Source organism: Hermetia illucens, chromosome 3 (genome assembly GCF_905115235.1).
Source record: "Hermetia illucens chromosome 3, iHerIll2.2.curated.20191125, whole genome shotgun sequence".
NCBI classification, from domain to species: Eukaryota; Metazoa; Arthropoda; class Insecta; order Diptera; family Stratiomyidae; genus Hermetia; species Hermetia illucens.
This window is the reverse complement of record NC_051851.1, coordinates 111,578,182-111,604,944: the sequence shown is the minus strand read 5'-3', so window position 1 is coordinate 111,604,944 and position 26,763 is coordinate 111,578,182. Positions and strand designations below refer to the sequence as shown.

General features: G+C 45.7%; 1 protein-coding gene across 1 annotated transcript in view; it reads left to right on the top strand.

Moving 5' to 3' along the window:
• Nucleotides 1-238: 238 nt before the first annotated feature.
• LOC119652438 (metallo-beta-lactamase domain-containing protein 1) overlaps nt 239-26,763 on the top strand; it is a 67,079-nt gene continuing 40,554 nt past the window's right edge. Inside the window, exon 1 of the mRNA XM_038056581.1 lies at nt 239-482. Coding sequence (XP_037912509.1) covers nt 317-482 — 166 coding nt within the window. The 5' untranslated portion in view covers nt 239-316. The remainder of the gene's footprint in view (nt 483-26,763) is intronic.

The following is a 26,763-nucleotide window of genomic DNA, read 5'->3' as shown; positions in this document are numbered from 1 at the left end:
TAAGAGGGCCGCAACTGATTTTTGCAACGTGGTCAAAATTGATATTCTCCGGCGAACTGTTCAAAATGTTTATATTAAGAGGTGGATACAACTATTTTTTCGGATACAGTGAAAACGAACCCTAAACACCTCGAGTTGATTCGTAATTACTCCAAAAATAGCTAACTATTTTCAAACTGTCTGAACGCACTTTAACACTTGGAATGGATGGTGCGTATCTTGACTAGATTATGGTTATGTCAAAACTGCAGTATATTTTAAATCAATGTTATATTTACTGTAGAGTTGTTGCTGTCCTTCCGCCTTTATATTGAAAATGCCCAACGAAATCCATGTACTTTTTCCTGGCTATTCTGTTCCGGATCCGGAAGACAAGACAGCGATGAGGGCAAACTGTTCGTGCACGTTAATAAAAGCATCAAATAATACGAATATCATTGTTGACACGATGACACCATGGGATAAGCGAAAGATTGTTGAAGGTATGTCCCTATGTGCGTACGTAGTGCATATGCAAACGTTTGTATGCAGGTTAGTTGACTTTGGACTCTGGAATATCCGGAGAATTTCATATGAAGCTAGCTGTTATTAAAATAATGTTTCTTTTTTGCATGTGGATATTGATGCCTAAATACTCCCGAGTATATAGTACAGAAACTTCTCATGAAGGAAAGCATTTGAAATGTATGCTCCTTCCATGTAGAAATAGTGTAAGAGAGCAGACGAAATTGGTAGTCCTTAATTTTGAACATTAAAGAAGTTCGTTTAAACCATAGGGGTTCAAGGCTTTGGAGGGACGAAGAGAAATTTCAACAAAATTAGACCAATGATACAATTTTGACGATTTGATTTGTCCTTCTAATTACTCTGAAACAAGAATACGACATACAGGAGGAATAAATCGAGTTTCTATGTAGTACAGCATGTGGTGACGTATATGCGGGTTAGATACGAGTTAACTAATTGGCGCGCGTGCGATGTCGCCTAGATGGTTTTCTTTTGTATGTCATCATCAGCTGCATCAGCCGTAGCACAATAAACGCATGTAACATGAGAGAGCTGCCAAATAAATTTCATCACACGAAATTGTATGGAGCAGCGCTCTTCCCACGCAAGTGGTTGAGTAATATCGAACATGTGCAATACGTTTCTTCCACCACACAAATTCAAGCAATGCCTCGGTAAACGAATCTCTTCTTGCTCTCCAAATTATGATTTCTGAAAATAGACGCACCCTTCCTCGAGAGTTCATCGCTCCCGTTTAAATTCCATTTTTTTTATTGAAACCCCAATCTTAATAAAAAAAACTGCTAATGGAAATCCAATTTCCAACACCAAACATACCAATTTTGCCTAAGATATCTGGCGGCCTGACCTAAGCTATTGCTCCATCTGACGCAATGTCTATCACATCTTTTTATACCATAGATATTGCCACTATAAACTTTTGAGGTTAGGTTATTCTCACCCATGTCGATTCGGTGACACACTCACCGCAATCTATTGAGCCGTATTTTATCCACAACTAAACGGTCATCGCTCCTAAATTTCATTGTTATATAAGCAGCGGAATCGTTTTTCGAGCAGAATAGCTTTTGGGAGTTGAAATAGGCTCTATTAGTTGCCAACACCGTGCCCGAATCTCGTCATTGCAGCAATGGTTTTCGATCCTAGGAAGGAGAAGTTTTCGACGGTTTCAAAGTTGTATACACTTATGTTATTGTTTTCAGTTACTCGGTGTTAAAATGTTGTTGTCGTCGTTTTTGGTGCTAAGGTTGCCACCATGTATATCATCTTGCTTTCATTAATTTGCAGCTCAAGATCTTGCTCCGCCTGCTCGATCTGGATGAAGTTAGATTGTTCTTCTAATAATGTCGATACAGTAGATGAAAAGGAATGTGTCTGTGATATATACATCAGTATCATGGATAATTTTTCCTGGATTAAGAAAGATGCATGACATGGCGTCCTTTTTGTTTTAAACCGTTGTTGATGATAGGTCTCGATAGTGATCCTGCTGCTTTTATCTGGTATCACATACTGCTCAGTGGCAGCCTAGTCAATCAGTCGCTTTTGCCGGGATACCAAATTCTGTTATAGCTGTTTACAGTTTTACCTTCATTATGTTATCATAGGCGGTATTGAAGTCTATGAAAACATGGTGCTATGACCATTCCAAAGGCCCAGAGAGAAAATCTGGTCTAAGTGTAATCTTGCGGTGTTTCCATCGATTAAATGATTTGAAATAACTAGGCGTTTTACTTTTTGGCTAATGTTATTTATTTTATTCGCATATACCAATACTTCGGGAACCATTTGTTCCCTCCATCGGATAAAATAACACTAACGGAAAAGCGAAATTGTCTTCGGTATGGGTAGATGATGTACTGGGCGTATGAGTCTATCCGGCCTTCAATCAAACTCTTTTGAATATTAACGTTGATGTTGGTTAGAAACCAACTAACTGTCTAATCCTGCTTTTGCATACAACCTAAACAATTCGTCATAACCATTGACATCAACGGGCATAATCTGTCCCACGTAGTGCAGCAATTGTAGAGGTATCATACTGCTGAGCACCATCTATAAGATATTCTCCCCTATCTTGCTAACCCGGATTGCCCTATACGCCTAAAATATCGACCCATACCAAAGAGGCTTCATTCCAGGGAAATCAATAACAGATCAGATTTTCTCTCTGCGGCAGACGATGGGAAAATTATTGGAACACGGTCGTCGGTTATCTCTTCATCGAATTAAAGGTCGCCTATGATAGCATAGCTAAGGTAAAACTTTACACAGCCTAACAGAATTCGATTTCCAGACTTAAGTGATAAGACTGACTAGGCTGAACGTGACCAATGTGCGAGGCCGGATAAAATTAACAGGACCACTGTCAAGACCTTTCACCGCGAAAGGTCTAAGACTAGGGGATGCCTGTTGTTGAAAACAAAACCTTATTAAATTCGGTTTATTGTCTGTTTCAATTCGGTCGAAAGGTTGGAATTGTGAACCTGTACTCATGTGGCGTATTATATTGCTGCACCTTGAACTTAAGGGGGGGGGGGGGGTTAGGTCCCCATACACCTAAAAGAGGGGCGGACATTTTTACTCTCCGTTATAATACCTGCTCAAATAAAGTTAATAATGGTATATTTTATAAATTTACTGCCGACCCCCTAAAATTCATTCTAGATCCATCTCCCAGCAATAATGGTTTTAATATGAAGCAACATTCTGGAAAGTTTGTTGGAAATCCTGCCATTATTAACAAAGTAATAATAGGTTAAAGTTGCCTCTTTCGAATCAAATTAGAGTGCGCGCAATTTCTATATACGTACCCCATATATTGCTCGTTGTGACTATATAGAAGCTTTGAGAAATATAAAGTTTATATGATAGTAAATGTATCTTTATTTAAATTTAGAACAACAAAAAAACAAACAAAAATTACATTTTTATTGCGCAATTTCTATATACGCACTTGCACTTTTAAGCCTATTGACAAAATAAACGCATATTGACTGGTTACTAATATTTTGTTTTGCCCCCATTGGGCCTTACTTCATAAATTCGATTTGGCGTTGAGGCTATTAAATTTTTAAGGTGTTTTCTACGATTTGGTCCCAGCATTCTACAATTTTTTTCTTTAACCCAAGTACTAAGCCAAATTGGCGTTCATTTGCATAGACTTTCCTTACAATTATCCCCTATATATTCTCTATGGGGTTAAGATTATGACTTCGATGTGACAGAAGCGTGTACTGCGGCGTTGTCATGTTGGAAATTCCAGTCAATGTTATTATTCTCATCAAAATGGCTTCCAAAAGCTCAGTATAAATTGCTGAGTACATTTTGCTTGGTACGATTCCCTGTAGAAGGTTACCGGGAAAAGAAAATGCCCCCAAAACCATAACACTGCCGCCTCCAAAGTTACGACTCATTCGAGGAGCTTAATTTTTTTTAGATCGTGTCAAAATGTCCTATATTCAGCTGGGGCGTAAAGGTTGAAGTTCTTCTCATCCGAAAAAAATACTGCATTCCATTCTTCTTCCCATTTCATCCACGATCTAATAAATTTGAGATGAGCCTTATTATGTCTCGGTGTTAAATGAGGTGGTTTAGCAAGGTTTTTATATTTAATGCTGTTATCAGTATGGAAAATCTGCTGGACTCGTCTCTTTTTAATAGGAAGAAGTAATTTCGACATAATCTGGAACGAACGAAAGTTTATTTCTAGTAGCTTCCTCCTTAATCAAGGCGATTTCTCTTTTCCCGATTTTTTTATTTCCACACGGATGGTTTTTTGTACTCCGTCAATCCGTACGGGTGAGGATGATCTGACCTGGAAAGTCTATAAGGGCGATATCTATGATAGAAAATGAAGAGATTACAGACCCTGCCTCACGTGGAGCAATGGCATAGGGCTGGATGTCAGCGAGAATTGGTGGACCTCGGCGCAAAGCCGGAATGCTTGGAGTTGCTTACTAAGGCATGCCTGGACCAGATATCGGTTGTTGCGTTATTGGTGATGATGGTGATTTGCACAATCACAATCAGATTTTAGTTTTGAAGTAAGGAGTCGAAATGAGACCTAACTCATTTTTGGAAACTACCCAAAATTTAAAAAAGAGGGTGATGCGTTTACAAGAAATCTAGGCTGCAAAATATTTGTTAATCCGATATCTGTTCATTTCAGCTTGTTAACAGCATATTACCATCTTCTTGAAGTTAACCGGAAAACCCCTTTAAATTCCTTAGCATAGAGGGTAGAATTGTGGAGAATACTGCAAAGTTTCGTAGAAATTCAGCTGTTAGTGTCAAAGTTATAGCAGTTCAAATTTATCAATTTCGCGTGAACGTACTGCATCTTAAGTGATTAACCTGTTGTTATGAAATTTAGTGAGCACGTGTGGTTTCTCCGATTGGACCCCCGGTATCTGTTAAGGGTTTACAAAGTTGTAAGTGAAGGGATAGCAAAGGTATAAAGAGTGAAAGTTTTGTATTTTATATAAATTGATTGCAAGCTGTGGTGTGTATGACGTCACCATCATATAAAGTGGGCTCATCTGAAAGCAGGAAGCATGTGAAGATCTTATTTTTTTGGTTTTTTTCTAGGTATTTATATATCAGTATCAATTACTGGAGGCAAACCTACATAGTGCCCAACTTAAATATATGGATGTACATATGTATGTGTACTTACACCAGCGGTATTCAATTCAATCTGGGCGCTAAGCAATTGCATTCGGAGATATTCAGATGCTTACATATGTATGAGGTAATAGAAAATGCTTGTTAAGGATGAGTATAATATTTATGGCTTTAATATGTACACAAATATACGGAAGATAATTTTGAATCTTTAGCTGTGTACGAATGAAAAAGGTTCATAGAGAAAATTTCTCACATAAGATGAACGTAAAACGTTTATACTCGAAGCGTTGAGTTCCCAGTATTGCGTTTGTACCTGTTTTAGGTGAACTTCTTCACATTTGCGAATAATGCTGAATTTCTCGTGGGAAACGTATGAGGTTGATTCTTATCCATGCAGTACTTTCCAGATCAAATTATAGCTCTTTAGAAAGTAGTGTTCAATTGAATGTTCAACCATGTTCACCTGGAACTGTCATGCACTCAAAGTTCCTCACAAAAGGGAACACAAAGCCTTTGACTAATTCTCATAATACGATTATTTCTCTTTTATTTCTATTATTTTTTCTCAAGAGACATACTTCTGGACTTGCAATTTTTGAAAATAATAGCAATGGAATCTATATCATACTAATAAAACGCTGTATAATGCGCTTCCGCATGATACTTCGCAAAACCTAAGATTTAAGGAGATTATTGATTGGCAACTATTTTGTGTGGTTGGATATAAATCAATAAGAAAAATCGCAAAAAAAAAAATTAAAATCTTTTTCGCTTTTGGAAAAGTGAAAATAAAAAAATTAGTGGTCCTACCTGTGATTATTTGACAGCGATTTTTTACATTGAATTTTTAGTTACTAAAACCCCAATAAAATATAATTTTATTTTTTTCTGAACGTTTTCCCTAGGTATTGACGTAATACAAGAGTTACCGAAACTTTTAATAATGATGAAGTATTCATGGATTAATCGTCAGATTCGAGATTCAATATCTTCAGCTGGTAGTCCCATATTTAACGATTTCCACCGTCACATACATATATCTCTATGATAATAATATAGCTTTAGGACAAGGCAGGGACTGTCGCTTTTGAATAAATTCATTTTAGTTTAAGCTACACGAAATTTTTTGTTTTTGAAGAAAAAACTTAAAACCCATTCTCCATTAAGTTTATGTCTTATACCGGATTGTGATCAACCTAGATCTATTGAGCAAAAAGCCAGGGACTAATTTCAGGTCTGGCTGTGTGTCACATGCACTTTTCTCAGAAGTACCTATTCCGATTGATACGAAATTTGGTGAGAAGGTGTGAACTGTGAACGCCCACATATGCAATAAGTTACATGTTTCTACATTGAGTGGAAGAGGGGTGGAGAGTCCTCATACATGCAAAAAGGGGGTATACATTTTCTTTCACTCGATTTTGATTAGTACTTTTCGAAGCTAGTCTTAGTTTTAGCATTTGTTGGAAAGGCGGCGAGTGCGGAGAGTAAAAAATGAGGATCTCTTTAACGGACCCGTCCTCGGAAACTACTCAACCGAAAAATCTGAAAAAATCATAAAGCTGCTTTTATGCGGTGTCCAGGCCTCAAAGTATTCTCCATGTCGTTACCTTCTCAAATTATCATCAGATGATGATCCCTTTCTAAGTCGATGTCAGCGTCTCTCTTGTTACGCACATTCAAGACACAACTCTTGATGATTGTCTAGCGGGATCAACCTGGAGAAACTGTAGATGTTAAAAACACACGGTAGAGCCCTCTATCTCCGAAGGTCACGTAGCTGAGATAGGGCGGGTCGTTCTGAGATTTTTGTATTTACATCTAAGAATAAAGAAACAAGTCGGGGAATCGGAAGCGAGACGCTTCAGCAATGAAAGGTTTTGTTTGTTTCTTATGTAACTAAGTATATTTGAGTAAACTATCCCATTTATACGTTGCCCGTAATGTATATCTGTTTATTAGTGATAGTACAATTTTGATCAAACTTGGCGATATCACGTTTCATACTATAGTCTATATTATATTTTTTGTAACTCTAGTATAAAGTAAAATGGGGTGGGTTTCTAGTTAGTTTCGTCGCTGAAATTACCACCGGGACTACTTCGATCTGTTGTATTCTCCACATCTGCTTCATATCGTCCGCCCAGTGGCCGTAGTTCCGGACTTTTTCGTGCTGTTTTTCAACAGTATTGCGCAGAACTAGATCGGGTCTTTTGTGATTAACACTGTGGTCGGTGGCAATAGTGTGATCCCACAGTAGTTTGACTCGATCATTTTCCAAGATTCTCTACGGAGTATACTTATAATAAGGATGGTAGGCTGCCACTAAGTTATATTTCAACCGATGGTGATTGGTGTTTGAGCGATTCGCACACGCCATCGACCGCCTAAGCCCGCGTAAATATAGTCAACAATCACCGGCAGTGGTTTGTGTAAGGTCAGCGTACGTCGCAGAATACTCCAATTCCATAACAAACATTAGCAACCTTGTCCATGTGCTAATGTATAACTTTGTAAGAGATTCTGTATTCCGGCTTGCTATCGAGCTCGTCACCAGCACCATAGATCCAGTGATGTATGCACATGAGTGAGAATATTCTGACGACATCGCCCATCAGCTGACTTTTGTATTTACTGTTGTATTTAGAACTTACAAACAAAACTTCTTGACCTGGGCAATTGTGTAAGCTCCGGGTTGCTGCAAGTGGATCTTTTTTAGCAAGTGGACTTTGCTGAGTGCCCGAGCGGCTGAGGAAATTAGTGTAGTAGCGCGGAAAACTAAAATAATTAAATAAAAGCGTTAAACGTGTGATTTCCTTCATTGAGGACGATGAACTCCCTGTCTGAGACAGGAATTGTGGTAAGACCCTAAATTAAAAGACGTTTTCTACAGCTATCATCTGTACTCGGCAGCGAGGGACAAAGCGACAGGAGAACGTCACTCCCAAGAAATAAGCGCGCCTAGTAAAATACTAGGCTGGACTTGGGACGACCTGTGCCTTAATTTAAAACTCCCAGACAATTGGTCCGTCGAGCCGGATCCCAAACTAGGATCCTTCACGTAAGTGTCTACAAAAATCAATAACTTGTAATTTATTATAGAAAGAAAGTGGATAAAACATTACCAAAAAGTGAATTTCAGTAGATTTTGTGTGCGCTCGTGTTTTTTATGAAATTAAAGCGCCTCGTTCAGTGTATTACTATTGCGAAGCGAAAATCTTTTATTGTTGTTGCGGCGCTCTTAAGGGCGCAAACTAATTAATCATTGCGGCATTCGAATTAAGGCGCAAATTTGTGGCGCGGCAGGATCTGCAACATTCGAAATTTATTTCGAATGTTGCGGATGCGGACGGGTAGATGGCGCGGAACTCTCCACTCACTCATTTTTAGAACGCACCAAGGGAGTGGAGAATTAGCGGTGGAAAAATGCCGTTGGTTGGGACAGTAAGGACCGCATGGAAATAAGCCGGTCTCTTCTGTTTCCAACCGCGGCGGCGTACACAGGAATTTGAATAAGTGAGCAAGTACTGTACGCGCATCTTGTGATAAAGTTAAATAAAGTAAATTTGTTGTGTTTTAAATATACAAATTTCAATTTATTGCTAAATTGGTTTAAAATATTACCAAAGTGGTGACCCCGTTAAAAGCTAAAAAGCCCGACGCTCGAATTCGCACCAGCGCCGCCGCCGAGCAGAACCCCAAGGCCATCAAGTCTGGTGATTCCGCCATCGTGGTTTTATTAAGTTGGAAAATTTGGGAATACAGAAGCATATAAAATCCCATCAGCGCTACGAGCTGACGACGTAAACAACGCCGCATCGCAACCCATCAGCGCTACGAGCTGACGACGTAAACAACGCCGCATCGCAACCCATCAGCACTCTACAACGGGCAAAGGCAGGCACTTCGCATGAACTTTCTTCGTTTCAATTTTCGTCGAAGGCGCATTCCAATAATACAGCAACAACAGCTCCAGGAGCAGCAGAAACAAACAAATCGTCATCAAATTTTTCCTCATTATCTCGATATTCACCGCGTCGGCATTACAAACTCGTACTTCTCGTTAAACAAGATGTCGTTTGACAGCAAAGACGCGGCAGGCCCATCGGACCCGCAAGTAACCGCCCTCGCCGTACGCGTTCCTCCGTTTTGGAGGCGGAACCCGGAGCTGTGGTTCGTGCATTTGGAACGCAGTTCCAAATGTCCGGCATCACATCGGACGCGACCCGCTTCAACTACGCGGTGGTCGGCCTGGACGAAGAGTCCATTCTTATGGTGTCGGACGTAGTGAAGTCGGCATCATACACGCAGCTCAAGAGTGAGTTGATCAGGCGCCTGTCGGCAAGCGAGTCGGCAAAATTAGACCACTTGCTGGCGGGTTTAACGTTGGGTGATCGAACTCCCAGCCAATTGCTTCGCGAAATGAGGCAATTGGGTGGGAGCAAGATTAGCGACGACCTGATCAGGTCGCTCTGTCTGCGAAGGCTTCCGGAGGGCACCCAGGCGATTCTAGCTTGCGTTTCCGGTTCCTTGGAGGAACTGGCAGCTACGGCCGACCAGGTACGCGTTCGCCCAACCATAGCGGCCGTTCAACGACAGTCGGATGAGGTGAGCGACTTAAGGCGCGAGATAGCTGCTTTAACAGCCAGCGTGGCCGAGATGCGGGCGACGTTGAACGCTCAGCGTTCGAGTGCCAGATCGCGAGCTCGCTCACGGTCTGCCACACGAAAAGGACGTTCGGGTAGCAGGTCGTCAGGACAGCCTGCGGACAAAGGTATTTGCTGGTACCATTTGAGATTCGGTGATAAAGCGACAAGATGTACGCTACCTTGTAAATTCGCGCCTACCGCAAAAAACTAGGTCCGCGGGGGGTCTTGGCGGCGGCCACCCAGAGCGCAGCGCCACGTCGCCTAACTATTTTCGACCCCCTCAGCAGGCGCAACTACCTCGTCGACACGGGTGCGGAGGTTTCGGTTCTTCCCGTACCCCGGCATCATCGACTATATCCACAACCCCTCAAACTGGCGGCAGCAAATTCCTCCCGCATCAATACATACGGGTACAGGCAAGTGGACGTGAGTCTTGGCTTGCGTAGGACGTTTTCGTGGCGTTCCATCCTGGCGGATGTCAGCTTCCCCATATTAGGCGCAGACTTCTTGTGTCACTATGGGTTGCTGGTGGACTTGCAAAATAAGTCCTTTATAGATCCCACAACCAACCTTAATTCGTCGGGCCAAATGGTATCTCACGCTGACAATAACCTTTCCGTTCTTTTGGAAGACATCACCGACTCTCGTGTTCGGACACTCCTCCAAAAGTTCAGCCAGATTACTACCGAGTGTAGTCTCTCGAAACCAGTGAAGCACAATGTGCAACACCACATAAATACTACTGGTTCCCCGATTTTCTCGAAGGTGCGTCCTCTACCACCCCAGAAACTGGCTATCGCGCGGAAAGAATTTGAACAACTTGTTCAACAGGGTATCTGCAGGCCCTCAAACAGCTGTTGGTCTTCCCCTTTACATATGGTCCCTAAGCCAAATGGCGTCCCTGTGGGGATTACAGAAGGCTAAATGCACAGACTGTTCCTGACCAATTCCACTCATCCACGACTTTGCGCATCACCTCGCGAATTGCCGGATCTTTTCGACCTTGGACTTAGCCAAGGCATACCACCAAATCCCAGTAGCTACTGAAGACATTCCAAAGACGGCAATATGCAAACCCTTTGGACTCACCCGAATGACTTTCGGATTGTGCAATGCGGCGCAAACCTTTCAAAGGTTCATTCACTCAGTCCTGCGAAACCTCGATTTCTGTTTCGTCTATTTGGATGACGTTTTGGTCGCTTCTTCCACTGAGTCTGAACACTTAGCCCATCTCGAGTGCATTTTTCAACGTCTCCTTGAGGCCGGTTTAGTCCTAAACGTTGAGAAATGCAAATTTCTTCAAAAACAGGTGAGATTCCTCGGCCATTTCATTTCCCCTGAAGGAATACAGCCCGACCCAGACAAAGTGCAAGCGATAACAAGCTTCCCGCGTCCAAAAACGGTGAGGGAGTTGAGGAGGTTCTTGGGGATGCTAAACTTCTACCGTCGTTTCCTGCCCAAGGCCGCCCATCGCCAGTCCGTTTTGAACGCGTACTTGTCTGGCCCCAAAACAAAAGACACACGAGAGATTGTGTGGTCTGAAGAGGCTGTCCGCGCGTTCAATAAATCCCGACAGCAACTGGCCGATGCTACACTTTTGGCATTTCCTCAGCAAGATGCACCCCTAGCCGTTTTTGTTGATGCCTCTGACATCGCAGTAAGTGCTGCCCTTCACCAAAAGGTGGATCAAGTTTGGCAGCCGTTGAGCTTCTTCTCGAAACAGTTGAATCCCGCTGAACGGAACTACAGTACCTACGATCGCGAACTGCTCGTCGTGTACTTGTCCATCAAATACTTCCGCTTCTCCCTAGAAGGCAGGCCGTTCACAGTGTTCACGGACCATAAGCCTCTCACATATGCTTTGAAACAAAAGCCCGACAAAGCGTCCCCTCGTCAACTTCGACACCTGAGCTTCATAAGCCAGTTTACGTCAGACATCCAGCACGTGTTCGGCAAGGACAACATAGTTGCTGACGCTTTGTCTCGTGTCTCCGAGGTTAACATCCCCGCCTCACTCGATTTCTCGGCTATTGCCAAGGCGCAGGAGGATGACGCAGCACTTCAGAGCCTCAAGTCCAACCCCAAATACAACTTTCGGGAGTTGCCCATCTTCGGTTCAAACCGCTCTGCTGCGAAGACTCGGAAAAGGGACCTCGGCCATACATTCCGGCCACATTTCGCAAGGAAGTGTTCCACGGAGTTCACGACTTAGCGCATCCCGGCATCAGGACAACAAACCGGTTAGTCACCGGAAAATACTTCTGGCCCTCCATGAATAAGGACGTCAATTCCTGGGCCAGAGAGTGCATCGCATGTCAGAAGTGTAAAGTCTCCAGGCATGTAAGGAAAGAAGTGGGCTCATTCCCCCGCACTACCAACCGTTTCCACGCGATACACCTCGACATAATAGGACCTTTGCGAGACTCGCGGCTACAAGTATTGCCTCACCATCATCGACAGGTTCACGCGGTGGTCTGAGGCAATACCTCTGAAAGACATTACGGCGCAATCTTGTGCCGAAGCCCTCTGCCGAGAGTGGATACCTTGCTTTGGCGTCCCTGCAGTGGTCATCACTGACCAGGGAATGCAATTTGAATCCACCCTTTTCTCGGAGTTAGGCAAACTCCTGGGTTTTAAACGCCAGCGGACTACTGCATACCACCCGCAATCCAATGGGATGCTAGAACGTTGGCACCGGACGCTGAAAGCCGCCATTATGGCACGCGACGATCCGTTCTGGACTCAAGTCTTGCCTCTCGTCCTACTCGGCCTTCGTACAACCCGCCGAGAGGAATTTGCTGCCAGCCCCGCGGAGCTGGTATACGGGGAGAACCCAAGACTCCCAAGCGATCCGGTCTTCGACAAGAGATCGGGTCTCACGGAGTCGGGGTTGGTGCGTCTGCTGAGGGACAATCTTCGACGCATCAAAGCGCCACCACCCACTCGACACGCGTCCATACCTGCTTGTTCGCCCAAGGAACTGGACACATGCACGCACCTGCTGATCAGGACGGATGCCGTCCGGAAGCCGCTGCAGCCTCCCTATGAGGGCCCGGACCGCGTTCTCGAGAGGGGAGAACATTTCTTCCAGCTCGAGATCGGTGGTCACAAAAAGGCGGTCTCTTTGTCCAGGCTGAAACCCGTGTACGAAGCAGCGTCGTGTCCGCTTTGTGGATTAACGGGGAACGAAGTTCCGGGATCCGTCGCCGAAACCCCCTAGGTTTCGTCTGGGGGCGGAGTGATGTGGCGCGCCAGGATCTGCAACATTCGAAATTTATTTCGAGGGCACAAAGTTAATTTATCGCTGTAGCGCTCGAATTCAGGGCGCAAACTTATTATCGTTGCGGCGCTCGAATTAAGCGCAAACTTATTATCGTTGCGGCGCTTAAATTAAGAGCGGAAAGTAATTATCGCTGCGGCAAACGAATTTAGTTCGCAAAGTTAATTTATCGTTGCGGTGCTCGGCATTATCATGATGTTCAAATTTAGCTAGAATGGAGGTTTAGGCAATTATTGATGCCCAGCAGGAAAGGGTTACAAAACTCGAAAGTGGGAGGGAGACCCTAGTCAAGCTGCGGCAATAAAGGATGCGGGAGCGTTTTTCTGCGGCATAGGAAGAAGTGCAACAGCTCTGTTGGGATTTCCTCGCCGACCATTGCCACCTTCTTCGCCAAAACGCTTCTAAGGACATGACTTATTTTCGAGAAAATAAATTATACGTAATGATCGGTATTTACAATGCAACTAAGGAGCTGATTGGGTGTGTTCACCGCGATCTCATTTCCGAAAGCTCTCCAGTCGATGCAGAAATCACAGGCGGCAGGACAACATCAAGTCCGCGCGCCGGACCTAACGATGCTCGAGGGGAGTCGGAGGACACGACAAAACAGCAGGAAAACTTGTTTTCTAAGGATTAGTTCCCTAGGGTTCGCGATGAATTGAACATGCCTTTTAATGGCATACCGTTGCCGACAAGAGGTTTCGGGCTAAGAAGCTCCGAGACCGAAGGCGTTCCTTATTAGAATCGCGGCCATAGACCTCGTTCTTGTCCACCAGTCCCTGATATTCCTTCGTTTGATGGGGACCTTCGTCACTTTGAGTCTTTCCACAGTATCTTTCAATCAGTCTATGAAGGATCTGATATTGAGCGAGCAGAGAGACTAATGATGCTGCAGAGCAAATTAAAAGGTGATGCGAGGAGAGTCGTACAGCACTTAGGGAGTGCATGATCGACGCTACAGCAATCCTCGGGCGTCGGTAGAAAAGGAAATCTAGGTTCTCACTCATCTTCCCTAGATAGTGTTACAAAATCCCAGCACCATTGGAAAGGCACTTGACACAATGCGCTCAGTGGTTCAAAACCTGAGGAAGGCTGGGTTCAATTGTGATCAAGGTTTTCATACCTTTCATACCCGTAAAATGGATATCTCCACCAGCCGGGAATTTGACTCGTTGCTTAAGCAGCCAAAACTTCCCGTGACAATTGGTGATATTGATCTATTCCTGGAAAATAGATAGATAATTATATTCCTAGTTGGGAGGAATTGGGCGGACTCGCGAAGGTTCAACCAGAAGAACATTCCGTTGCTAAGAAAGCAGAGACCTTAGGTGATCGGAAGAAACCGCACAAGGAAGTTTCCCTTGCCGCAAAGGCACAAAGGGGAAAAATAAAGTGGTTTCCATGCTACATTTGTATGGAGGAACATCTGGTATTGAAATGCCCACGGTTAATAAACAGCAAGGAGAAAGGAGATCTGTTCCGGCATTATGGGATATGTGTCTTCTGTGCTTCCTATAAGTACAAAAAAGGTGCGGAATGTCAAAGGTGGAAGTCTTTGAAATACGAGGTTTGTCATGGGCAGTATGAAACCGTGTTGCGTCCCGGCAAAGGCCAATCGGGCGGGTTATGCATGCAAAGGAGTATTTCTCATCACGCTGAAAACTTTACAAAACTTGCCCATTCCGAAACTATCTTGCCAACAGCTATAATAAAGATAAAGGCAAAGAATGGAAGTATAATTTCAGTTCGGTGCTTGGTGGACTAAGGCAGAGGAGCTATATCACTGAGAAGCTAGTTCAAAGACTGCGGCTAACTAAGAAGAGAACTAAGTATCCGGGTTGGGGGGAGTATCCGCAGGAAGAGTGTCTCAATTGTCGGGTTGACTCTTAGCTTAGAGGACGATTCAAACGTGGAAACGAAGGCACTGGTAGTCATGCGGGTTACTAAAGGGGGTTGTCCTCGTCCACCTAGGGGAATTAATTCATTGTTCCCAGGGAGGAGGCTGGCAGATCCGGTTACAGATTACGCTTGGCATGTTCCGGGTCTTCTAGGTTCCAATGTCCTTCCTCAATTATTTTTGGAAGGAGTGGAAGTTGTGGAAGGGTTTTTAGCTCAAAATACTCGACTTGGTTGGTTAGTATCGGCCTGATATGTCTCCTTGGAGGAACTTGTTCAAAACCTAAGGTCTTCTTGTGACATGCCAATTGAATGAGGAGCACTATCGAGGATGAGGACGGTCAGTATGTTGTCCCAACCCCGTGGCGTCAGGAGGATATTCAGTTGGGAAACTCATTTAGCAAGGCAGTTCAGTATTTTCTCGGCCAGGAGAAACGGTGGTTAAGGAACGCCGAATTCAAAACGAAATCGGACGAGTTCATGTCAGAATATTGGGACTTAGGCCATATGGAAGAGGTCCCTACCGCGCTCCGAGGTGATACTAGTGGAAACGTTTATTACATACCATATCTGAGTGTGATTCGCAAGAATGCCACCACATCGTAACTCAGGAATGTTTTTAACGCCTACAATCCGACGTCTAATGGCGTTAGGCTTAATCAAACAATTCTTTCTGGTCCAAAGTTGCAAACCCACATCTTTGACCCCACAGCTTCTCCTGATTACTGGGTTCATGGAGTGCCTTACAGGTGGATTATTCGAGTTGCTCGTTTGTTCAGCCCCGTAAGTTGACTCCAGACCGAGCTCAAGTGAAACTTCGTGGAAAATTTGTTGCCTTGTTGGTAGGGCAGCTCGATAATTTTTGATTATCACTCGGTATTGATTGACAACGTGCTGTTTCGGAACATATCTTAATTCCGGAAAGCGGGTCTATGTCTGTACCCTGATGGACTCTGTTCCAAATCCGTGACTCGGTAATAGGCGCAGACGATAAATTCGTTAAGTCGGTTTGTCCAAACCATACGATGCCTAGGTCTTACGTGAAGGCATAACCGCCAAAACATCCAAGAATTTAAAGAAATGCTCCCAAGTTTTTAGTCTTTCTTTTATTTCTATTGCGACTAGTAATGAAGAACCAGTCAGCCCTGCAACAGAGCCCCAATGTGGCAATGCCCCATAGTTACCTCCAAAGGTAGGGAAGGTATTTGGAGGGGAGCCGCTGAAATACAATGTAACATCACTGAAATTCATGCGATGGGCGCGTCGATTCCTTCACCCCTGATTACGGATAAGCGTATCATGTAACTCAATATTTTTTCATTAAGAGGATTTAGATATAAGTTTTTAAAAACTAATTTAACCATAATAAAAATAGTATAGTATATAGTACAGATTTAGATTAGTATAAATATACCTAGTAAACCCACTGATGAGCAGACTTGTTAGCACTGGTGAAGGGAACAAAGGGTTCCCGAAATATCGGTTTTTGAAAAAATAAAAATATCAACACTAGCGAATAAGAAAAACATTTTTTTTTTATTATTTAAAACATCAATCATTGTGATTCAAGGCATCTTTTAGTATTTTTACTTTATTGCTTTGCGTAGATTTCAGATTTATTTATTGAGCAAAGAAAAGAAATACATGTGCGGTACAAAAGGAATAACAACTTAAAAGCTCAAGAGTGACTAAATAAGTATGTAACGCTAACCCAAGGAAATATCCGGCCTAGCCGGTTAGATGTTATAAAGTGAAAAGGTGGTGCATGTCAGTGCTCATTTGACATAACATGTGCTTAAACCTAGGAACAATTTATAACTTACAACTAAACAAACATAACACAAAATAGTACTCCGTGCTGGAAAACGGGAAAAAGGGAGATTTGAGGCAGCGGTAAATAGGATTGATCGATGGAATTGGAGTAAAGCGCAGTCCTTTCTCAATGGTGGGAGCATTCTGAGAAAAGGCTACCTTTTACTCGATTTTGGCCTGTGCAATGGCAGTGATCCAAGGCGGGGGGGATGAAGAGGACTGCGGGATTGCGGGGCATGTATTGTGGAGCCTAATTGCTAGGAGGGACCTTAATTTAGGGAAGAAGTTAATGCTTGGAGGTATTACCTATTGTACAGGCTAATTAGTGTCTCTTGTCTTAATCTGGACTAAGTAAAGAAAAAGGTGATATACACCTGCGCGGGGATTGACTGCTAGAACAGTGGACTTACGCGTTTAGCCTCTGTGAAAGTTCGGGGAGGAGCTTTGATAAAAGGACGGAGGGAAGGCGTGATGGTTGAGAGGAGAGTTACTGTCCGGGAGGAGAGCCAGCCCTGACACGTAGTACCTCTGATCGCGTAACAATGCATTGCGTTTAGCGAGATTTTTTATCAGCGGGTTAGGGTGGGACAGCCACTTTTTCAGTCTGACGCGCGCCAACTTGATCATTTGCAGAATTATGGGGCAAACTCGGGAAAGGTCGTACAGAAGAGAGTTTTGGTGAAATTTTACGTTTGGCCTTCTGTATTTGGCGTGCATTTCCTGAGTATCGTCCTTTCAAAGCGTTGGAGGGCTTCTTCCATGTTCGGTGACATGGTAGCCCATGTTGGGAAACCGTAGGTCAGGATTGGACGAATAAGAGTTTTGTATAAAAGGGTTTTGGTGGCAGGGAACAGGGCCCGGGAGGAGAGGAGGTTTTTTAAGGCAGCTGAGGCCTTAAGGCATGGGCAATAGCAGGTCTGACGTGAGGATTGGATTTGAGTTTATTGTTGAGGAAGATTCCCGGGTATTTAATGTTTGATTTCGGCTTGAGTGTTGGGGTTAGCAATGCGTAAATGCAGGTTTTTGCTTACTGGCACTGTGCGCCAGTGGCACTTCCCATTGGGGTTTCTGAAGTAAATAACCTCAGATTTAAGGGAATTAACGGTAAGGGCCCACCGGTTGAAATAAGCGATGACCCTATTGGTTAGGATATTGAGAGAGAGGGCTATTGAAGGCCTGAGACCACTCGCATATAGGATGGTGTCATCAGCGAAAAGGATCCCTCCTGACGCGGGAGGACCATTTTCGTTGGGGGAAGCGGGCTGGAGAAGGGCTGCCTGAGTTGCCGTTGTCGTGGGGGATAAGTTTACGGGAGGGAGGGGAATATCGTAGAGGAAGACGTTAAAAATTTTGGGACCTAGAATAGATCCCTGAGGGACTCCAGAGTTGACCGGGAAGTCGATGGAGCGTAGTCCATCGAAGTGCACGTTACAAGTTGTGAATGTGAGTGTGAGAATTCTGAATAAGGGGAGGGGCAATTGGACTGGATTAGTTTGTAGAGCAATCCCTCTTTCCAAACTGAATCAAACGTTTTTTCGAGGTCTAAGGCGCAGGCTACGGCGCAATGCCTGTTTTCCAGTTGATTGAGGATATGGTCTTGCAGGTACAGGACTGCCTGCTCGGTGAATCTGAAGTTTTGGAAGCCAAATTGATTAAGTGGAATGATGGTGGAGTAGTGTCTATTGAGGTGGCTTAAAAGGATACGTTCGAAGACTTTTTCAATATTGGAAAAAAGAGAGATAGGCCTCATATCTTTGAGATCGCCCTAGCACCCCTTCTTAGGGATAGGTATGAGGAGGGCTGATTTCCAAGATACCGGGAAGTGGCCGTTGTTCAGGTATTTTTCAGAGGATGGCGAGACGTTGACTGATGGTAGGCGCACACTTCCGCAGAACAAAATTAGGGATGCCATCGGGGCCCGAAGGTTTTTTATTGTTGCATCGGGAGATTGCAAGTTCGACTTCTTCTAGGGAGGTAAAGAAGGATGCGAACGGGCCTGTTCTGACTGTAGCCGCCGGGCATCTGGAAGAAAAGGGGCAAAGGTAAGACCCTTCCAGACTCAACCTTTTATCGCTGACAGCAATGGCGACCACGGAGTTCTAGATGCGGTCCGCTGGCGATTTGGCTCTGAATAAGTGGCTGAAATGGTCTACGCGGGCGGATATTTTTTCTTCAGAGGGGTGACACTGGAGGTTACCTATTTTTATCGGGGTTTGGTTGAAGTTAGTATATTTTCTTCATCCGGCCAATCGATTAATTATTGAGAAAACTTGTGGGCCGGGTTTCAGGGATTTGAGGAGTCTCTTGTAAGATGCATTCAGTTCGGACCGAATAGATCCATGGATTTTGCTGGACAGGTCTTTGATGATCTTGAAGAGGAGACGGTAGTCAGTGTTGCATCTGTTCCGTAACCGGTGAAATAAACGTTACCTGCGCTGCCGTAGTCTGTTTCTATCGCGGACTAAGAGGAGGGTTGAAGGGAAAGGCACCCGTATTTATAGTAATCAGGTTCTTTAACTGGAGCGTGCTTGTCAATTGTAGTTTCGAAGGCAGAGTTCACTTTCCGGAAGTATGTATCTAGCTCAACATTAGAGTGGACGCGCGATTTGTCCAGGGGAGGGCCCAGCACATTGTTTAAGTCACGTTCGAAATCGTCCCAGTTTGTCAGATTGAAAGATCTGCATTTGTGCGGATGGTGGAGTGAAGGGAGAATTTGCTGTAGATGTAGAGAGGGGCTGAGGGCATAATGGTCCGAGCGGGTTGTTAAAGAGAAGCAGCTAGTGGCACATGCTGAGAGATTGGAAGAGATTATAAAGCCGTCTAGGAAAGAAGATCCACGAGGAAAAGTTGGCACTCCCGCGTTAATGATGTCCGCGCTAAGGAGTGGGCGTGACTGGAACCAATCGAAGAGCACTTTACCGCTTTCGTTGTTAACTGAGTCGCCCCAAGGTACGTGCCTCGCGTTGAGGTCACCGCCGAGGATGAAGGCGTCGAAACTGACCGCGATTTCCCAGAGTTCGTCCAGAGTGGGAGTGAGGTGACGACCTGTGCCGCCCGCGAAGTAGAGAGACGATCAGGACTCGGAGGACGCCACCACCCCTGACAGGAAGTCTGACTACTGCTAACAGGCAGTTTGACGCTAGTGCAACCGATGGGATACTATTTGTCCTTAGTCCCGCTTTGACTAGTATGGCCGCGTCCCGCGGAAAGTACTGTAACCGGGAGCATTTAATTAGCGAAACGTTTGTCGTTAGAAATGAGCGAATTGGTGGTGAGTGTGAGCACCTTCATTTTGGTTGTCTAGCAATTTGAAGAGGAATTGTAGGTACGGTTCGGGTTTGTCTTCAGGGGGGAGACGAAGATAGTTGTGGTAGAAGTCGGAAATTGTGCTTCACAGCGAGGAGAAAGACATATTGAATAGAGACCTGGCTTCCATGAAGAAGCCCCTTGGAATGGAAGAATGTGCAGGCGATAAAGGGCTAAGGGTTTCGGGTCTTGCTCGACCCCTGGCCACTGCGGCAAAAGACAGGGTCAGTGAGGGAGGGGCGGTCCAGTTGGAATGAGGAAGAGTGTTGGGCTGCGAGACATGAACAGGCGAGGGTCTGTCAAGGTGGAGGAAGAACCAAGCAGATCGAGAGTGCGGGATGCTTTTTGCTCTTTCTTTGCGCTGGATAGATTCCAGCCTACGGGGGCACTTAGAGAAGTTGGCAGGATGACCCAGTTGGCCACAGTTTGCACATTTGAGGGGTGCCGCCGACTTATTTTCGGCGTTGTATTCTACATTCGAACGGGGGCAGTCCCTGGAGGCGTGTGGGCCTGCGCACTTCACGCATCTGGGGTCGTATTCGCAGTTTGCGGATACGTGGCCAAATTGTTGGCAATTGAAACATTGGGTGACTTCTCCTTTTCGGGGCTTCTCCCAGTTAATCCGTTGATACAGTAGGGTATTTTTTTTTGTGACTATATTGGCCTCTGCGTCAGAGTTGAAAGTTACACGGAAGATGCTCAGATTGGTGTCATTGGCTCGTGACCACGGGGTGGAAAGCCTAGCTAATTCTATTCTTATCTTTAACTAACGGTGGAGTGGCCGTGTCAGCGGATTTCGAGGTCTCGGGGCGTGCGTGCATCGTTTCGGGGCGGTGCTCGTTGTTAGAGAGGAGATAAAATTGGTTTTTGTTCGCTGTGGCCTCGTTGTCCGAGATCCCCGAGTCTGTTTGTTTTCATTTGAAGACAGACTTACCTGAAGCAAATTTGAATTCATCTTGGAAGAATTGGATGTAGTTAACGCAGTAATTTGCTTCACCAGTCCACCACCAGGGCTGGTCCCCAGGAGAGAAGCTCTGGTCGTCGTCGACAGTTATGGCGAGGCAGCCGTCGCTTATCATTTCTTCGGCTGTAATGGTCTTGGCCGAACGGAGGAGTTGTGTGGAGATATTAGAATTGGCCAATCAATGGCCGGCGGCAGTGTAAGCTGGTCCCGCGTCCTTTACACGCTGTAGTTTCGTGTCCCTCGAGTAAGGATGAGTTCCGCACTTGCGGCGCGAGGCTTGCACCGGCTTTACTTAGTTAACGCGAAGTCACGGTTATTAAAACTCTAATTGTTACTGTTTCACCGTTAATCAAACACGGCTAAACAATTGAATAACGATGATCGTAAACTTGGCAACAGCGCACAACCCCGATCTGAACACAGTCGAGAGCAATCGTCAGAACGAACCATTCGCTTCGCCGGACACAAGCGAACTTCATTGCTTTGCGTAGACTCGTCACTTGTTACGATACTTGCTTTATGTAGACTTGTATCACTGGATTGGGTAGCACTAGACAAAAATCCGCTCTATAACTTTGATATAAGTGTTTATTTTACACTAAATTATACAACCATACTGCACAATTCATTATAGAACAATTCCTTTAACTGGTACAATTCGAGGCGTTTTTACAACCGACGCGATCAGTTCTAACTCTGGAACTAGACTGAGTTCGTGGGCCCGTTTCTGGCCCTTTTATACCCCGTGGAACATTCCACTTATTCGTCCCAAACAAGAATCACCGCCTGGTGTACCGCATCCTGCCCATTTGTGCAGGTACTCCAATTTCATTTTCGTCCGGCTTTTCTACTTCGTCAAATTTAGTTAACGTTATAACTAAATTCCGTAATTTGCCAACGAGTTACTTCCAATTTAGATTGTAAATTTAGTGTTTTCCTCTACCTGTACTGTAAACTCAGGAGCAATGCCAATTGATAATCGAAGGAGCCATCAGAATTGTTTCTTACATCAAATCTTGCTAGCTTCCTATGCATGGGTGCAGTTTCTCCCCACTGCTCTCTGATGGTGGCTTTATCTTAACCATAAAACTCCTTTCGAATTTAGTTCCAATCCATTTCCATATAATCTCGCGCAATCTGATCCTAAGCATCTAGTCCATTAAAACCGCTGTTTGCTCTTCGTTATAGTTTCGGTGTCATCCAAATTCTCATTGCTTACTGCTACTTCAAAAAGATGCCAGTCAACATTTGTACGACTCTGTGGCGCGGCAGGATTCGCAGCATTTGAAATTTATTTCGAATGTTGCGAGCGAATAGATGGCGCGGATCTATCCACTTTGCGTGGCACACCAAGGGAGTGGAAGATCGCAGTAATTATGTTTTTCAGACCTGTCACTGAATTTAATTATTAAGTTGAAAATTGCTAAAGAATATGGAAGTCCTTTTTGAAAATAGAATTTGAGTTGAGTGTGGAGTGCCGTGGTAAACATCACGAAAACGTGTCACATCTCCACATCCCGAGTCGGAGCAGAGGCAAGAAAGAAAAACGCGAGAAAACCTTCTCTACACAGTGTACTGCGCGACACACGTCGGACCCTCACCAGAAGTGGATTTTCACGCGACTTCCCGTACGCACGCCCTCCTGCACAACACCTTTCACGCACCGGACTAGTCATCATTGCCACAACGATCAACAACGGCAACAAACGGACGTCCCCAGCACCGCCAACGCCGCAGCTACAGCCGACAAACAACGAGGAGTTATTCTTAAGATAAATTATTATTCATTTATATATAATATTTATTTATTTATTCAGTTAAAAAAAAAAAAAAATAGTAATAAAAAAATTGAAATCGCTGCAAGAGACAGCGTGCAGGTGTTTAGCATCGCGAGTCCTCCATTCTCATTGGTGGTGTTTTTGGTCTGCGCTGGATAGCGTCCGCTTCGTTTTTTTTTCTCGTTTCGTGCGTGCATTTGTGGGTGCGGCCTGCCGTGTCGGTGTAAAGTTCACCGCGTTTCAGAATAAACTCACCGCGTTTGCATTTCAATCTCGTACTTTTCGTGAAACAAGATGTCTTTTGACAATAAAGACGCAGCAGGCCCATCGAACCCGCAAGTGACCGCCCTCGCCGTACGCGTTCCTCCGTTTTGGCGGCGGAACCCCGAACTGTGGTTCGTGCATCTGGAAGCACAGTTCCAAATGTCCGGCATCACATCGGACGCGACCCGTTTCAACTACGCGGTGATCGGCCTGGACGAAGAGTCCATACTTCTGGTGTCCGACGTGGTGAAGTCGACATCGTATGTGCAGCTCAAGAACGAGTTGATCAGGCGCCTGTCGGCAAGCGAGTCGGCAAAATTAGACCACTTGCTGGCAGGTTTAACCTTAGGTGATCGAACTCCCAGCCAATTGCTTCGTGAAATGAGGCAATTGGGTGGGAGTAAGATCGGCGAAGACCTGATCAAGTCGCTCTGGCTGCGTCGGCTCCCGGAGGGCACCCAGGCGATCCTCGCTTGCGTCTCCGGTTCCTTGGAGGAACTGGCAGCGACGGCCGACCAGGTTCAGGAGGTGTACGTACGCCCAACCTTGGCGGCCGTTCAACCACCGTCGGATGAGGTGGGTGAATTGAGGCGCGAGATTGCTGCATTAACAGCCAGTATGGCCGAGATGCGGGCGACGTTGGACGCTCAGCGTTCGGGCGCCAGATCGCGAGCACGCTCGCGGTCTGCCATCCGAAAAGGGCGATCAGGTAGCAGGTCGTCAAGACAGTCCACGGACCCAGGGATTTGCTGGTACCACCGCAGATTCGGGGATAAAGCGACAAGATGTACGCTACCGTGTAGATTCTCTTCTACCGCAAAAAACTAGGTCCGCGGGGGGTTTTGGCGGCGGCCACCCAGAACGCAGCACCACGTCGCCTAACTATTTTTGACCCCCTCAGCAGGCGCAACTACCTCGTCGACACGGGTGCGGAGGTTTCGGTTCTTCCCGTACCCCAGCATCATCAACTTTTCCCTCAACCGCTCAAACTTGCGGCAGCAAATTCCTCCCGCATAAACACGTACGGGTATAGGCAAGTGGACGTGAGTCTTGGCTTGCGTAGGACGTTTTCGTGGCGTTTCATCCTGGCGGATGTCAGCTTCCCCATACTAGGCGCAGACTTCCTGTGTCACTATGGATTGCTGGTGGACTTGCAAAACAAGTCTCTTATAGATTCCACGACCAACCTTAATACGTCGGGACATATGGTATCTCACCCAGGCAATAATCTTTCCGTTCTTTTAGAAGACATTACCGACTCTCGTGTTCGGGCACTTCTCCAAAAGTTCAGCCAGATTACTACCAACTGTAGTCTCTCCAAACCAGTGAAGCACAATGTGCAGCACCACATTATCACTACTGGTTCCCCGATCTTCTCGAAGGTGCGTCCTCTACCATCTCAGAAACTGGCAATTGCACGGAAAGAGTTTGAACAACTCGTTCAACAGGGTATCTGCAGGCCCTCAAACAGCTGTTGGTCTTCCCCACTGCATATGGTCCCTAAGCCAAACGGCGAATGGCGCCCATGTGGGGATTACAGAAGGCTAAATGCACAGACTGTTCCTGACCGATATCCAATTCCACTCATCCACGACTTTGCGCATCACCTCGCGAATTGCCGCATCTTTTCGACCTTGGACTTAACCAAGGCTTATCACCAAATTCCAGTAGCTCCTGAAGACATTCCAAAGACGGCAATATGCACACCCTTTGGACTCTTCGAGTTCACCCGGATGACTTTCGGATTGTGCAACGCGGCGCAAACCTTTCAAAGGTTCATTCACTCAGTCCTGCGAAACCTCGAATTCTGTTTCGTATATTTGGATGATGTTTTGGTCGCTTCTTCCACTGAGTCTGAGCACTTAGCCCATCTCGAGTGCATTTTTCAACGTCTCCTTGAGGCCGGTTTAGTCCTAAACGTTGAGAAATGCAAATTCCTTCAACAACAGGTGAGATTCCTCGGCCATTTCATTTCCCCTGAAGGAATACAGCCCGACCCAGACAAGGTGCAAGCAATCACAAGCTTCCCGCGTCCAAAGACAGTGAGGGAGTTGAGGAGGTTCTTGGGCATGCTAAACTTCTACCGTCGTTTCCTGCCCAAGGCCGCCCATCTCCAGTCCATTTTGAACGCGTACTTGTCTGGCCCCAAAACTAAGGACACACGAGAGATCGTGTGGTCTGAAGAGGCTATCTGCGCGTTTGACAAATCTCGTCAACAACTGGCTGACGCTACACTCTTGGCATTCCCTCTGCAAGATGCACCCCTAGCCGTTTTTGTTGATGCCTCTGACATCGCAGTAGGTGCTGCCCTTCACCAAAAGGTGGACCAAGTTTGGCAGCCGTTGAGCTTCTTCTCGAAGCAGTTGAATCCCGCTCAACGGAACTACAGCACCTACGATCGCGAACTGCTCGCCGCATACCTGTCCATCAAATACTTCCGTTTCTCCCTAGAAGGCAGGCCGTTCACAGTGTTCACGGACCATAAGCCTCTCACGTTCGCTTTGAAACAGAAGCCCGACAAAGCGTCCCCTCGTCAGCTTCGACACCTGAGCTTCATAAGCCAGTTTACGTCGGACATCCAGCACGTGTCCGGGAAGGACAACATTGTTGCTGACGCTTTGTCTCGTGTCTCCGAAGTTAACATCCCCGCCTCACTCGATTTCTCGGCTATTGCCAAGGCGCAAGTGGATGACGCAGCACTTCAGAGCCTCAAGTCCAACCCCAAATACAAATTTCGGGAGTTGCCCATCTTCGGCTCAAACCTCTCGCTCTGCTGCGAAGACTCGGAAAAGGGACCTCGGCCATACATTCCGGCCACATTTCGCAAGGAAGTGTTCCACGCAGTTCACGACTTGGCGCACCCCGGCATCAGGACAACAAACCGGTTAGTCACCGGAAAATACTTCTGGCCCTCCATGAACAAGGATATTAATTCCTGGGCCAGAGAGTGCATCGCATGCCAAAAATGTAAGGTCTCCAGGCATGTTAGGAAAGAAGTGGGCTCATTCCCCCGCACTACCAAGCGTTTCCACACCATACACCTCGACATTATAGGGCCTTTGCGAGACTCGCATGGTTATAAGTATTGCCTCACAATCATCGACAGGTTCACGCGGTGGCCTGAGGCAATACCTCTGAAAGACATCACGGCGCAATCATGTGCTGAAGCCCTCTGTCGAGAGTGGATACCTCGCTTTGGCGTCCCTGCAGTGGTCATCACTGACCAGGGAATGCAATTTGAGTCCACCCTTTTCTCCGAGTTAGGCAAACTCCTTGGTTTTAAACGCCAGCGGACTACGGCATACCACCCACAATCCAATGGGATGTTGGAACGTTGGCACCGGACGCTGAAAGCCGCCATTATGGCACGCGACGACCCGTCCTGGACGCAAGTCTTGCCTCTCGTCCTACTCGGCCTTCGTACAACCCGCCGAGAGGAATTTGCTGCCAGCCCCGCGGAGCTGGTTTACGGGGAGAACCCAAGACTCCCAAGCGATCCGGTCTTCGACAAGAGATCGGGTCTCACGGAGTCGGGGTTGGTGCGTCTGCTGAGGGACAATCTCCGGCGCATCAAGGCGACACCACCCACTCGACACTCGTCCATACCTGCTTGTTCGCCCAAGGAACTGGACACATGCACGCATGTGCTGATCAGGA